General features: G+C 38.7%; 1 protein-coding gene across 1 annotated transcript in view; it reads right to left on the bottom strand.

Moving 5' to 3' along the window:
* The window catches only part of ETNK1 (ethanolamine kinase 1), a 62924-nt gene extending 47756 nt beyond the window's left edge, over nucleotides 1-15168 (bottom strand). Inside the window, exon 1 of the mRNA XM_050746725.1 lies at nucleotides 13898-15168. Coding sequence (XP_050602682.1) covers nucleotides 13898-14320 — 423 coding nt within the window. The 5' untranslated portion in view covers nucleotides 14321-15168. The remainder of the gene's footprint in view (nucleotides 1-13897) is intronic.
* Nucleotides 15169-16960: the final 1792 nt, after the last annotated feature.

Here is a 16960-nt window from a genome sequence, read left to right as displayed (position 1 = left end):
ATCTAATGGGCCACTTTCACTCTTGGCCAAGGCAAAGTAATGGGGACAGGATTTACCCTTTTACTTGAAACAACCTCTCTCCCACAAATAAAAACCAGACAAAACATATGAAATAACAATTTTTAAGACAATGGACTTTAGAGAGAACAGTGATTCCTGAGAGATGGGAAACAAACAATATGAACTCTATGATTGCCCCCAGCTTAATGTCTTGAGAGAATTCTCAGGTCCCAGCAAAGGGAAAGAGAACCCAGATGGAGCTTGTGTGGACTTCATTAATTGAGATAAACTGAGCATCGGAGGATATCAAAACAGCTAGAGTATGCAGGACAGAGTAGTAAACCGGAAAGACAGGGAGACAGACAGAAAGGAGACAGCACTCTAGAGGATCTGCAAATGGCCCCACTGTATCCCCTTGGTATCCAAGGGGATTCATTCCAGGACCCCACCCCCACAACACCACCAAAATCTACAAATGCTCAAGCCTGTTAAATTTTGTTTTACATTTTTTTGTTCATATTATTTTACATGTTCTGAAAGTCTGTTATATAGAATGATGTAGTATTTGCACATAACCTATTTATATTCTGCCACACACTTTAAATCATCACTAGATTACTTACAATACCTAATACAATGTAGATGTTATGTAAATAGTTGTTATACTGTATTGTTTAAGAAATAATGACAAGAAAAAATATCTACATGTGTTCAGTACTGAAACAACCATCTTTTTTTTCTCTTAATATTTTCAATCCGCAGTTGCTTGAATCCACGGAGGCAGAAGCCATGGATATGAAAGGACAACTCTATATGTTGCTTACAAAACACATAGAGAAGAAGTTGATGTAGCTAGCTATCTCATAACAGATAAAATAGACCTTAATGAAATATTACTAAAGATAAGGAGGGACATTTTGTAATGACAAAGGGATTGATCCACCCAGAAGATATAAAAATTCTAAATGTGTATGCATCCAACAATACAACTTCAAAAGATACAGAGCAAAAACTTACAGAATTAAACAAATCCCATAATAAATGTAGGAAATTTGAGCACACCATTCAAGACCTCAATTTTAATTTTTTTAATGTTTATAGATAACACTATTTTTTTACAAGACCTCATTTTTTTGAGCAGAGAAAAATCATTATGTAGTAAGAGCTCTAAACAACAAAATTAAAAATCCAAATTAACTGACATACACAGAAGCCTACACTCAACAACAGAATATTCTTTGTCTTATCTTTTTTTTGAGAGGGTCCCACTCTGTTCACCCAGGCGGCAGTGCAGTGACACAATCACAGCTCACTGCAGCCTCAACCTCCCAGGCTGAAACAATCCTCCCACCTCAGCCACCCGAGTAGCTGGGACTAAGGCGTGCATCACCACGCCCGGCTAAGGTTTTGCATTTTTTTGTAGAGACAGGGTTTTGCCATGTTGGCCAGGCTAATCTTGAATTCCTGGAGTCAATCTGCCCACCTCAGGCTCCCAAAGTGCTGGGCCGTGCCCGGCCAAGAACATACTTTCTTTTCAAGGCTACACAAAACATTACCAAAATTGACTATGGGCTTCATTATAAAGCAAGCCTCAACAAATATCAAACAATTAAAATCACTTAGAGTATCTTCTCAAACTACAGTGGATATGAGTTAGATATCAATAACATACACACCAAATAAAGCCGGTTAAGATAATGAATTTTTATGTTTTTATAACAATTTTTTTAAAAAATTAAATATGCATCAACTCAATGGAAATGAATCAAATACACATGTAAAATAAGTGAGATAAAGAAAAAAAACACCACAATGGCAATTAGAAAACATTTTGAACTAAATGATAATAAACACATATTGTCAAGCAAGTGGTATCTGTAACCTAATATCAACACTAGAAGTCTTAGAACTTCTTTCTGTTCATTGTTTCTTGGTATCACAGTCACCAAAGAAAACACGATGCGCAGTCAAGCACTGCATGGAACAACGCTTTACTCACACAGAGAGGAGACAAAGCAAGATCAGCTTCAGTAATGGGTGTTGGTCTCCCATGGTGGGCAAGTGCCTCCCAGCAGCTGATGCCAACAACTGGCCTACACAAACCCCTCCTGGGCTACAGCAGACCAACCCCATCCCTCCATCCCCTCCCCACTGGGGAGACACTGTAGGTGAGCCAGGTGACATACTACACACATGCTGAAGCAGAGGAAAGGAGTACACACTGAGTCTAAAACAGGAAAAAATATTCCCACACAGGAAAAAATAGGTCCAGCACAGGCTATGAGGACTCTTACCTCTTGGTAAGAAAGTGTTTCAGGCCCAAAGCCCATTTCTATTTGGTGAGAAGGGATGGAAGGACTGTGTGCATGAGACTGCCTTTCCCAACACAAGTCAAGACTTGTGGATACTTACAAAGACATGTAATGAACAATATATTAGAAATTTAAAAGGCAAAAAATTAGTGCTTCCAGCTCAAGAAGCTAGAAAAATAACAGCTAATTAACCTTCGAAAACAAAAAAAGGATTAGGAAGGAAATAACGAAGGACAAAACTATCAATAAAATAGAAAAACTCAACAGTCAAAAATTGTTATTTTTTAATAACTTCAAAAATAGCAAACTTTTGAAAACTTCAAACGTTTGAGATGTGATGGTTCATGCCTGTAATCCCAACACTTTGGGAGGCCAAGGTGGGCAGACTGCTTGAACTCAGGAGTTCAAGACCAGCCTGGGCAACATGATGAAATTCCATCTCAAATAAATAAATAAATAAATAAATAAATAAATAAATAAGCTGGGCATGCGGCGAGCACCTGGTCGAGGCTGTAGTGGGCCATGATAGCACCACTGCATTCAATCCCGGGCAACAGAGTGACACCTTGCCTCAAAACAAACAAAAATTATTCTTTGAAAAGATTAACACAGTTGATAACTTCTTAGCAAAATGTATGAAGACAATAAAGTGACACAAATGATAAAGAAATGAATGAACTTCACTACAGACCTTAAACATGTATTATTAAAAGCAACTCTTCCAAAAATAGAAAAAAAAAGAAATACCTCCGAACTTGGTACCAAAACTTGTCAAGGACATTATAAGAAAGGAAAATTTCAGACCAATCTCTTTCATAAGCAGAGTTGCAAAAATCCTAATCAAAATATTAGCAATTGATACAATAATAAAAAAGAGAATATATACAACCAAATAGGGTTTTCTCCAGGAATGCAAAGGTTACTTAACATTTAAATTTTTTTAAAATCAAAGTAATTCACCTCAATAAGAGAAAAATTAAGAAAAATCTTATAATCATCATGAAATGCAGAAAAAACATTTGGCCAAATTCATCATTCATGATGAAAATACTTAAACAAAGAATAAAAAGAAACTTGCTTAATCTGGTAAAGTCATTAAAGAAAATCTATAGCATATATCTTACCTAACAATAAATTATTAAAAATGTTCTCCTTAAGACTGGGAAATAAAGGATGCCCACTATCAACTTTCATCTTTTTCAAGTGTGTTAGAGAGGTCCTTACTAGTGCAGTAAGACAAAAAGACAGAAGGACAGACAGCAATTATGTATTATTTTCAGATTTTACATAGAGAAAATGCAAAAATAATCTACATAAAAACCTTTAGAATGTGAAAAATTCAATATACAACAATTAATTATAATCCTATATACCAACAACAAAGTAATTTTTTAAATGACACCCTTTACAATAATATCAAAAAGCATCAATACCTAGGGATAAATCAAATAAAACACGAGATCTCCACAGTGAAAACTTCAAAAGTTTGAGAGAAATTAAAAACCTAAACAAACGGCATATATGATGTTTATTAATTTTAAGATTCAATCTTGTTAAAAGAATTCACTTCTCCCCAAATCTATCTATTGATTCTACAAAATATAATCAAAATCCTATCCAGTTTCTTTTGTGGGAATTCCAGAATTGAGTCTACAACTTACATGGCAACTTAAAAAGTCAAGAATAGTCAAGGCAATCTCAAAAACGAACAAAGCTGGAGTCCTATACCAAAGCCTATAATAACTACATCAAATACCAAGTCCTGTAGCAATGATTGAGCGTAATCCACACAGAGTGGTACTGCTGCAGTAACAGACAAAACAGACCAAAAGAAAAGAACAGGCAGGGTGCAGTGGCTCGCGCCTGTAATCCCAGCAATTTGGGAGGCCAAGGCGGGCAGATCACTTGAGGCCAGGAGTTCAACACCAGCCTGGCCAACATGGTGAATCCCCATCTCCACTAAAAATACAAAAGAAAATTGGCAGGGCATGGTGGCGGGCACCTGTAATCCCAGCTACTGGGGAGGCTGAGGCAGAAGAATCACTTGACCCCGGGAGGTGAGGCTGCAGTGGGCCGAGATTACGCCACTGTACTCCAGCCTCAGTGACAGAGTGAGACTATGTCTCAAAAAAAAAAAAAAAAGAACAACAGAATTCATAAACAGATCCACATATAATGCCATCTGATTTATGACAAAGGTGACACTGCAATGGGGAAGTATTTTCAACAAATGATACTGCATCAACCGACAGCCATTTGGGAAAAAAATGAATCATAAACCCTCCACCTCAAACCATACATAACAATCAATTATAAACCAGATGGCTTATACATCGAAGTGTAAAATATGAAATAATAAAGCTTCTAGAAGAAAATAGGAATATCTTCATAACTTTGGCACTGGAAAAGATCTCTTGTTCAAGACACAAAACATACTATCCATTAAAAAATTGAAAAGTTAGTCTTAAGACTATCAAAAGACAATATTAAGAATAAAAATGTGCAGTCGCAGTGGTTCACGCCTATAATCCCAGCACTTTGGGAGGCCGAGGTGGGTGGATCACCTGAGGTCAGGAGCTTGAGACCAGCCTGACCAATATGGTGAAACCCCGTCTCTAGTAAAATTACAAAAATTAGCCGGGCGTGGCGGCGTGTGCCTGTAGTTCCAGCTACTCAGGAGGCTGAGACAAGAGAATCGCTTTAACCCGGGAGGCAGAGGTTGCAGTGAGCCTAGATTGCGCTACTGCACTCCAGCCTGGGCAACAGAATGAGACTCTGTCTCAAAAAAAAAAAAAAAAAAAAAGAAAATGTAAGCCACAAAGCAGGAGAAAATACGTGAAAACATATTTCTAAAAGAGGACGCAACTAGAATATATAAAGAATATCTACAAACCATTGAAAACATATTTCTAAGAGATGACTCATCTAGAATATATAAACAACATCTACCAATCATTGAGAAAAAAATCAGATAATCCAACAGAAAAATCAGCAAAAGGCTTGAACAGGAACCTCAAAATAGAACACATACAAAAAAAACCCACACACACAGAAAAAAGATGCACTAATTGTAGAAACAAGAGCAACTTTATTTTAAAATGTTAATCTACCATGTAACTTCTGACTAACCGTTGTCCAAGAATGCCTAAAAAATGTCTTTCTGTAGAAATGTCCATTCATTGTAAGTTTCACCCAAAACAACCCTTGATGCTGGGTTGCAGAAATTGTAAGTTGTGACACCCATAGCCACCTACACATTCCTTCCAGAGCATGCATACTTTCCCCAAGACATAAGACCTGGGTCTGAGGGGTTGTGAGGTAGAGATCTACCTGTTTTGTAGCCACCCAAGACCACACTTCTGCATCTAACTTCCCCTAGTAAGTCACCCAAAACCAACGAACTGGATTTGTCTGCCTCCTTTTTTGGTTTCTCAGCTCCTTCCACATTTAGAGGTTGCTTTGCATATATGGCCCTTTCACAAAACAGTAGTTATCAGGAATATGCAAATTATACCTGGAATAAGATACTCCAATACCTACCAGAAAGAAAAAATAAAGGCAGACAATAGCAATTACTGGTAAAGATATACAATAACTGAAACTCTCACATATTGCTATTAGGAATATAAACCGGGACAATCACTTCAGAAAACTGAAAGCGTCTAACAAAGCTGAAAATACACAAACTAGATGACTCAGAAAGTCTACTTATAGGTATTCACTTAACAGAAATGGATATTCGTGTTCAAAAAAAGTGTATTTGTAAGAAGCACAATTTGTGATAGCCAAAACATGAAAACAACCCAAGTGTTCATTAACAGTAGGAGACAAATAAATTGAGGTGTATTCTTAAAATGGAATGATAGTCAGTCATGGAAAAGAACAATAACTATACACGCTTGAATAACTCTCTCAAAATCTGGGCCTACGCCAAATCAAAATTTTAAAAAAATGATGCCATTATATAAAATTCAAAAAGAGGCAAAACACTGACACAAGGCACAGTGGCTCACACCTGTAATCCCAGCACTTTGGGAAGCTAAGGTAAGAGGGTCACTTGAGGCCAGGAGTTCAAGACCAGCCTGGCAACACAGCAAGACCACATCGCTTCGCTACAAAAAATTTAAAAACTAGGCAGGCATGGTGGCATGCACCTTTAGTCTCAGGTACTCTGGATGCTAATGTAGAAGGGATCGCGTGAGCTCAGGAGTACAAGGCTGCAGTGAGCTATGATAGCATCACTGCACTCCAGCCTGGATGGCAGCACGAGACCCCATCCCTTAAAAAAAAAAGTAAAAATTTAAAAAATAATAAATAACAACTAAGTCACATTATGTTTAACATGATCATCAAATATTAGGTTTGTGACTACCAAAAATTATACTTCCATTCAAACATGGGAAAATGTTTATAAAGGGCTAGTGAAAAAAAGAATATAAAATTATATATATGATTGCAAATATGTAAAATAGGTTTAGGAGAAGTAGACGGTAATAAAAATAAAACAGTTGTGAATAGAATATTAATGACAGGAAATTGATTTTTTTTCTCCTATTCAGTCGTGGTACAACCTTTCAGTAAAACTAAATTATTTCATGTTCATATCGTTTCTTGTACAAAGACCTTCATGCGCTTATTATTTTTCTCAGAGTACTTACTTTAAAAAAATAACTAATTCAAAACATTCTATTTTGTTAATTAGAAAAAAAAATCTGCTATTATGATTACCACTAGAGGGAGGGAGAGATCAAGACTAAGAAGGAAAATGAAGATACTCGGTTGCTGGAAATTAGTTTTCTTTTCCTGGGTTGGGGTGGGTAAACGTTTTACAACAATTTATGATTCGTCCATTTTTCTACATGTTTGCTTTTTTTTTTTTTTACAATTTTTAAAAGAATGTTTAAAATGTATTTATAGCCATTCTGGTATATCAAAGAGTAAAATAACTCCTTAGAAAACAAAATAAAGAGAAATAGAACCTCTGATTTCTTAAATAAAGGTCTTCTACTACTTCCCTATCTTTGTCATCCACTCCTTCCCCCACAAAAAACACCTTAATCTTCTTCCCTAACCTGCAATCAATTAACAAGTCCTGCACATTTATATTCTGAAATGTGAAATCTGTACCTTATTTCCATCTCATCTGTCCTAATCTGGGCCCCAGCGCCTCTTGTCTGGACTAACGCAACGGTCTCTCTCAAATTATTTCCTCAAGTTTTTTAAATGCAATACACAGGAAGAAATATATTTATCATTTGATATAATATGTACATAGATACTTTTTTTTTTTTTTTTGAGACGAAGTCTCGCTCTGTCGCCCAGACTGGAGTGCAGTGGCGCGATCTCGGCTCACTGCAAGGTCTGTCTCCCAGATTCACGCCATTCTCCTGCCTCAGCCTCCTGAGTACCTGGGACTACAGGCGCCCGCCACCACGCCCAGCTAATTTTTTGTATTTTTTAGTAAAGACAGGGTTTCACCGAGTTAGGCAGGATGGTCTTGATCTCCTGACCTTGTGATCCACCCGCCTCGGCCTCCCAAAGTGCTGGGATTACAGGTGTGAGCCACTGCGCCCAGCAGTACATAGATACTTTTATATAAAACTAAAGCACGCTTCACAAAAGAATACGTACCACTGGGTGCAATGGCTCATGCCTGTAATCCCAGCACTTTGGGAGGCCGAGGCAGGTGGCTCACCTGAGGTTGGGAGTTCAAGACCAGCCTGACCAACATGAAGAAATCCCGTCTCTACTAAAAATACAAAAATTAGCCGGGCGTGGTGGCAGGTGTCTGTAATCCCAGCTACTCGGGAGGCTGAGGCAGGAGAATCACTTGAACCCGTGAGGCGGAGGTTGCGGTGAGCTGAGATCACACCATTGCACTACTCCAGCCTAGGCAACAAAAGCAAAACTCCATCTCAAAAAAAAAAAAAAAAAAAAAAAAAAAGAGTACTTACCTTACTACTTGCAATGCTGTTTGATGTATCCTCTACAATTACGTACTCTAACTCATCTTTTTAAACTGTAATGGTCTCAAGACAGTATTGATTTGGCATCCTATTAATGTATGGTAATCATCAGTTTCAAAACCAACGTTCTGAGTGATGACTTATTTCCCTGTTTAAAACATTTCCCTCAAACAACCCTTCTCTACATTCTTGCCTGTCACTTCTCTAATATGTGATATAATTTACCTGCTTAACAATGTCCAGGCCAGGCGTGGTGGCTCACGCCTGTAATCCCAGCATTTTGGGAGGCCAAGGTGGGTGGATCACTTGAGGTTAGGCATTCGAGACCAGCCTGGCCAACATGGTGAAACCTAACTCCACTAAAAATACAAAAATTAGCTAAGCATGGTGGCGCAGGTCTCTAATCCAAGCTACTTGGGTGGCTGAGGCGAGAGAATAACTTGAACCCCAGAAGTGGAGGTTGCAGTGAGCTGAGATCACACCACTGCACTGCAGCCTGGGCGACAGCGAGACTCTGTCTCAAAAAAAATAAAATAAAATACAAAAATAAAAACATCCAGTGGCTTCCCATGATGTCCTAAATGATGAGCAAGCTGCTCAAAGTCTAGATTCATTGCCTTTGTGAGACAGTTTTCCTTGCTCAGAAATGTTTCTCCTTTCAGTCTGATCTCATCTACCCTTCAAAGCTTAGCTCAGGTACCCCCACTTCTATGAAGCCCTCTGTCCTACATTCTTCCATGCCTACCTTGGGCCACAGTTAGTTGTCCAAGGACTCTTACTGAAAACTAGCATTATACCTAGTACAAAAAACATGTGTTAGAATTACTGAATTTTAGGAGCTCACAATTCTCTCAGTTGGGATGGAAGAACTGGAAATGAGAGGTGGAGGAATATAGTACCAAAACATACTATGCGTAATTGTAGGTATATCATTGAATTCTCATGACTATTTTCCAAGGTAATCCCATTTTATAGGGACTTTAAAACTTGCCAAAGGTTACAAACGGCTGGAAATAATATTGAAAAACCATCCTCTTTCCATATTATGCTCAGTCCCCAAAAAGACGTGATGCAGTTTACATAGTCCAAGTTACACGGCTATTATACATGAAAACAAACTAGCACTTTAGGCTCCTGACTGCATAGTCACATCTTAATAAAATACATGGGAGCCTAACAAACTTTTCATGTTTTTGATGGGCGTCTATTAAACATTATATACTTTATTATTCTAAAATGCTGAAAACAGGGAGGGAATAGGAAACGGAAAACTGGATATAACCACTAATATTAAAAGTTACATTGAATATAAACTATGACTCCTTATTCGTATCTACAGGACTCAAGATTTCCTATAATTCTTAGGGAAAGTAAACTAATATATTGTTTACTTTTTTAATGTATTAAAAAATTAGCCATAACTTAATATATTAGCTTACCTAAGACTTTTCAGAAGCTACCGCTGAAAGGAACAAACTCATTGTTTAAAAACAGAAAAGAAAATTGATTATTATATTAGAACACTAATGGAGACATAACTTAAGAGAGCAATTGTATAGATCTGGCTTTTTCTTCTTCCTTTAAGACAAAGACCAATATAAAATATTAACTATCAATATTAAGAGTGGTTACAGGTTCTTAATAGACTAGGTAACTACCTCCAACACTGTTAGAAAGAGGAAGGATATGAAAACTGCTGTGTAGCTACACAACCTAACACAAACATAAGTTTCCATGATAGTTCACATATGCTTACAAAATATAATGAAAAGATTTTTAAAAACATGCATTCAAAAACATGCAAAAACCTGTAGTAAAGCAGAAAGGACAGTACATTTTTGAAACTTCTTGTGTAATCTTTGCATGTGAACTAAATTTGAATGTTCATTCCATAAACATTACGTTGTTATAATTTTCTTATTTGTCTTCCCCATCGGACTAGGAATTTCAAAGAGCAAATGTTTGTTTTTTGATTCAAGCATCCAATATATAGTAGGTGCTCAGCAGCAATAACGATTATCACGAAAGATAGCATTTATTTTACCCTCACAATAACCCATTGAGGTAGGGACAACTACTGGATCAATTTTACAGCTCAGGATACTGGGACAGGAAGTTTAATGATTTGACCAGGGTAACAAAGCTAGTAAAGTACAGAATCTGGACTCAAAACTAGCACTGTGTTCAAACCTCATGCTCTTGAGTACTGTAACATACTGTTATTGAAAAACAAAGTTGCTATAAGGTACCATATAGCAAACAATCTCATTTAGACCCAGTAAAGGAATAAATGCATTAGTTTTGTAAGGTTAAATAATAATTATGGTGTTAATATCCTACCTATGAAGCCTTTGTCATTATCTACTATAAGTTCCAAGTAATAGAAAAATTCACAGTGACAAGTTAGCGAGAAAAACAACATTGCTTAATACAGCAAACAGAAAGATCCTGAGACAACATAACTGGAATATTCCAAACACTAATTCATCAGCTCTTCAGAAAATGAAAAACAATTTTAAGAGTCCATTGAGAAATATTTTGGACCTGAGACGTGACTTGATTCTTTATTCCTTTATACAATGACTATCCAAAGAAAAGTATTAAAAATTAAAAATCCAAATCTTCAAGTAAGTTAGAGAGTTGTTACACAACAAAAGTCACTATCCTAAAGGAAAGCTGAAGTGATCCCTTTTTCCTAAAATGGTATCACGTATGAAAAAAGTAATGCAAATTTATGTTCAAGGGAACTTGAAAGTAGAATCTTTTTATGAGCCAAAGCTTTTAAGAAATTAATTTTATACAGAAGCACTTTCCCTGCCTTAATCATAATATACAAACAAAACTCTTGGTCAAAGAACAATAATTCATAAGATGGTTTCTCATCTCAGATCTGCCATTTGTAAACAGCAAATTCAGTTTCATTAACTATATAATATATATTAACAGTACTATCTACATCTACCTTACAGGATAGTTGGGAGAATGTATGTGAAAAGTGCTTTATAAACAGTAAAGGACTATTAAATACAAAGCACTGTGGCTGTATTGTTGTTTTAGATTTACTCTGCCTATTCTGTTACTATACTCTGAAAACCTCACCACCTCCTTTATACTTTATTCTTTTAATCTAGTAAGAACAGGAATTCTATCTAAAATGAGATATATTATTGCATGTGCCCACAAGTTTTGAGCGAAGACTGGGCTTTCTATCATTTTGACTCTAGTCTTTTTTTAGCTTGTTTTTTCTTTTTATTTTCTGATATGTTCTGGATAGTTCAGCTTGCAGGAATAATCAATCACCAGATATGTATCACTACAGTAAGTTTCTAAGGTATACTTCAAGTATATCTTAAACATACAAAAATGTTAGAAAAATACTGAGGAAAAAAAACAGGCTAAATTACTGATACTCGACTGCTCTAAAATTACATTATATTCTGTTAACTATATAATACATACTTCTTCTGAAATGTGAGGTATGATTTGTATCTGTTTCAAGGGAAATACAATGAAATCTCAAAAGAAAATATTTCCATTGAGATTTACTTTCAGAATTTAAAGAAATTCTGAAAGAAATTTACTTCAGAATTTAAAGAAATTCTGAAGCATTATGAAAGTAGAGTTTGTAATGACCTAGAATGCAAGGCGCCAGATCTATTGAGCTGAAAGGTGAACTCATCAATTCAGCTTAGCAGATGCTTTTAGGCCAGCTTCTAGACGAAAGCTTTGCTTGCACATGGAGGGAATGTATTTCTAACTAATAATCATCTTAGGGAAAAATAAATGGTTGTATTTACCTGCACTTACAAATATTAAAAATTCAGATTATAAACCCAAAGATCTTTAGGTTAAAAGTTGCTACAAGATACCAATATTTAATCACACGTAGTTACTTTCCAACAAGCAAAAACAGTTGAATGTCACTACATTTTGCCCTTTTTTACCTACATCCTGGCTTACTTCACTGAGTTTCACCTAAAAAAGAGATAGTGTCTACCTAATATGGATGTTTGGACGACTAAAATAAAAAAATATAACTTACCTAACCCCACAGTAGCTATCATTACTATTCTACAGACAAATACATCAAAGGAAATTCCAGTCTTCAAAGCTTCAAACTTTAAAGTCACTGCTTAAAAGTAACTGATCTGCCAACGCTGGAGTTTACCAGGATGTAGCACTCTTTAATTAATAATGTTTTATGTGTAAATGACTGCCAGAAAATAAAGCATCTTAATAAATTTTAGAGCCTTATATAATAAAATACAAATAAATTGATAAACTAAACCACTACTGAATTTCAATTTGGAAGATGCATTTCCTTTAAAGGAAATATATTTTTTAAATGACATAAAAATCACTTCGCGTTCACTATTTCCTGTATACTCGGCTAACAAATACTCCCTTAAATTTCAAAATGTGTTGTCTAACAGTTTCTTTTCCAAAACATACGGGTCCTTTTAAGCTGCTTAAAAACTCTTCTAGGCAATAAGAACTGAAACTAACGCGTGAAAACCCAAGTGTCAGGAACTGCTCTGAGCCCTAGGCACTGCTCATGTTTTATTCATCTCTGTATGGGTGGCTGGCTAGTTTAGCAAAGAATTTAGCAAATAAATCAACAAATACTGGTGAATAAATTAGTCATCAAAACTAGGCAGATGGTTTGGCTAATTCAAATGAATGTTCTTACATTATTGCTCAGATTTAGAACAAATCCCAAATATCCCAGCCTCGAAAATTACTGGGGTTTTTTGTTGTTTGCAAGGGAAAAGGAGAAAATGAGATCTATTTTCGTATCTAGTTCCTGAAACTAAAGCTAAAAACAAATTAGTATTCCAAAAAAAAAATCACGTAGTGGAAATCATAACTTCCAACTTACCAGAAAACTCCTAGAGTCTCAGGGATTTTTCTCCTCCCAATTTTTTCTCTATCTATCAATACGGTGTCCCATGAAAAGGAAAGAGTCACAAGCCACTGCTCCTTCTAGTATCAGGTATTAATTTCACTAAGACGACTTTAATAATTCAGAAATATCGACTCAAACAAAACAATGTGTGTGGTGCTACCTAAGAACCGCCCTAGCGATGCATGGTCGTGGTCATTACTTTGGGAATAGAGTACGCTCGCCAATCGGAGGGTTTGGGAAGACAAAACGCAGTGTGAGGCATCAATGAAAGCACATCGCAGGGGGAGGGGTGAGGAAGGAAAAGATCAGAGAGGATTAATGACTGCATTACTGGTGGGACAGGAGGAGGCAGTCGACGACCCCGTGCAAGGGGAGTGGAGAGGTTCATTTTGCAGTGACCGTGGACTGGGGAGCGGGAGGAGGGGCAACTATCAACAGGAATCTCCCCCCTGTGGATGGGTGCGTCACTTACGCAGCCGCTTCTGGAAAGAGAAAATGTGCCCTCAGGTCAATCTCAAAGAGCAACTGCGACGGGAAGGGGGAGTGACCTTCCTAGGTGTGAGGGGAAATACAGGGTCACTTCCCAACGGACTTAGGGAGGAGATGTTGCCCTAGGTCCTCCTCGGTCATCGTGGGACAGAGGCGATTGTGGTGAGGACCCCCACAGCCGCGTGAGGGACATAAGAGACCCAGAGCTGAGGTGTGGGCGTTACCTGCAGGGTCACCTCCTGGGGGTCCCAGTGAGGCCGCAGGTGTTGCAGGAGGCTCAGGGCTCCCTCCCGGCAGCGCTGCTCCTCCTGATCCTGAACGGTGACGTTCAGCTTGGGCACCTCCGGGGAGCCGGGAGGGACGTGGATGTAATTGGCCATGGCCCAGGCGACGGCGGAGACTACCACCACGACGACGGCGACGGCGACCACGAGAACGGCGGGCGCCGACAGACTGGTGGATCCTTCCGTCCCGGGGCGCCCTCGCGGGAGGGCTGGGGGCGCTCGGACGGGCGGGCGAGCGGCAAGAGAACGTCTGGAGGCGGCACTGTCGCCGATCCGGGTCTGGACAGCAGCTGAACTGAGCCCGGGCCGCTCTCGGGAAAAATTCCTGTTGTCGGCGCTCGACCGCGGGCGGCCGCGGAGCATGCCGGGGCTGGCCTGACGTTGGCGTCACGCGCGGGGCGGGGCCTGCGCTGCGTCAGGGGGCGGAGGCGGGGTTTCTCGCCTTCCGTCACAATGGAACCGCTGTACCGCGATGGACTTATCGGCCTGCGATTAGCACACACCCATCCCTGGGAACTGCTGGTCTGGAAAGCGGGGCTGCTTCTCCGGGATGAGCCCGAGCCCTGCCAAGCCCCTCAAGGCATTGAAGCTTTAGCTCACCTGATCCGAAAGATCGTGGGGATCCGGGCTCGAGTTAAAGACTGAATTTTTGTGGGAAGCAAGGGACACGTTCTAAAATAACCCTAGGATCACTCTCCGAACTTGTGCTGAGTCTAGGCAAGCAGTGTTACTCAGTCGCCTTGATCTTGGAGCTGCTGTGTACTGGGGACCTCATACTAGCTGGGTTAACTGTATTCCCATTACAGTACACGGGATCGCAGTACTCGGGACAAGCTGAGTTCAGGTATTTGGGTAAGAAAAGTGCAACACAAGTTATTTGTGGAGTAAGATGTTCGACCATACAGAGAATAATTCGAAGCTGGGGAGAACAGGTTAGAGTCTGGTATATAGAAGAAAGGGAAGGAAAGGAATAGTTTTGAAGCTCAACACTAGAACGACCCGATGTCCGTGCCAGGGTACCCCGAGTGGGCCATGAAATCTTGCGTCTCAGTGCCTTACAGGGAATGGTAGAAACTGGATAAGCTACAAGTAAAGTATTGGGGCCTCCTAATTTTCCTTTTTGATGGAGGAAAACGGTCTGGGATTCTCTGCAGCACTTAGTACTTGGTGAATACGTTTGTTAGTAAATAAAACCCTTAACTGGACTGAGTTTCATTAACATTCAAAATGTTTAATTACTTCACCAGCATTAAGTTTACATCCTGATTGTTAAAGAAAGAACCTACTTACCTTTGTAATTCACAAAATAATTACTTCACCTATAATGGTAAACTTCCTAAACTAAAAAGAGGGGTGGAAATGGAGCTTTATAAAACAGCAAAGAAGTTGATTTAACATTTTTAAAATTTAGTGGGTTTTTGGGCTTGCTTTTTGTTTTTATTTGTTTTGAGACGGAGCCTCACTCTGCACCCAGGCTGGAGTGCAATGCTGCGATCTCGGCCCACTGCAACCTGCGCCTCCCGGGTGTAAGCGATTCTCCCGCCTCAGCCTCACGAGTAGTTGGGATTACAGGTGCGTGCCACCACGCCCAACAAATTTTTGTATTTTTAGTAGAGACGGGTTTCACCACGTTGGCCAGGCTGGTCTCGAACTCCTGACCTCAGGTGATCCACCCACCTCGGCCTACCAAAGCGCTGGGGATTATAGGCAGGGCGCGGTGCCTCGCTGGCATGAGCCACCGCGCCCTGCCAGATTTAGGCATAATTTTCTACTAGAAACATGAGAGTGTGTGTTCCTTCCACTTGGGGGAGAAATCGTAAATATACTAATACTTTCACATTTCCGATAGTATCCCTTGCATTTTTGTATAAAATGTATTTTTATTAAGCAGTTGACATTTTAAGAATTTTAAAACTTTAAGAATTGTAAAATAATTTAAAATTATGTTGCAAACTGCACTAGTTTGTAATGGTAAATAAGAGTCCATTAACAAGTAGAAGAAAAAGAAAAACAACTGTTAGGTACCTGAGAAAAAAAGTAACAAAAATGTACAGGATCCATGGATAAAATTAATGGAGAAATGAACCATATTCATAAATGAGAAAAGATTAATATAAAGGACTCAATTTTCCCTGAACTAATCAGTACATATAATGCAGTTCCAGTTAAAATCTCAAAAGGGTTTTTTTACTGAACTTGTTAAAATGACATTGAAATTCATATCAAAAGTTAAGGTCCAAGAAAAGTGCTGTAATTGGGGAGAGAGGAATGGGGACAGATAAGATAAGGGAATATATTGGGAGGACCAATCCTACCAGGATGTATTATATATTGGTTTAGGTATGGGCACATAGGCTACTAGAACATAATGAAGTCCCAGAACAAAACCCATACACATATGAGAACTTTGTATATAACAAAAGTACCATTACAAATTAATGAGAAAGTCCAGACTGATCAATGAACAGAAGTTCATTGCTTTTTGTATGAGAAAAAAATTTTGATCCCTCCCTCTTATTAGGCATAAAAATTAATTTGGGGAAGATTAAAAACCTAAATGTTAAAAGCAAAACTTTAAAAATGTGCAAGAAATATCAATTCTTATCAACCTAATCTACGGATTTAATTCTAATCACCCCAGGTTATGTCGCAGATATCAGCAAACCAGTTCTAATGTTTACATGCAAAGTCACAAGAGCCAGAGTAGCCAACACAATATTAAAGAAAAACAAAGTCAGAAAACAGACTTGAAGACAGTATAGCTGGGTGCAGTGGCTCATGCCTGTAATCCCAGCACTTTGGGAAGCTGACGCAGGAGGTTCACTTGAGCCCAGGAGTTCAAGGCCAGTCTGGGCAACACAGTGAGACCTCATCTCTCCAAAAAACACTTAATTAGCCAGGTGTGGTGGTGCACACCTGTAGTCACAGCTACTCAGAGGCTGAGACAGGAGGATTGCCTGAGCCCAAGAGATTGAGGCTGCAGTGAGCCATGATCAAGTTACT

The sequence above is a fragment of the Macaca thibetana genome, chromosome 11 (genome assembly GCF_024542745.1).
Source record: "Macaca thibetana thibetana isolate TM-01 chromosome 11, ASM2454274v1, whole genome shotgun sequence".
Taxonomy (NCBI): Eukaryota; Metazoa; Chordata; class Mammalia; order Primates; family Cercopithecidae; genus Macaca; species Macaca thibetana.
Note: the sequence above shows the minus strand (reverse complement) of the source record. Positions and strands in the feature narration are given on the sequence as shown.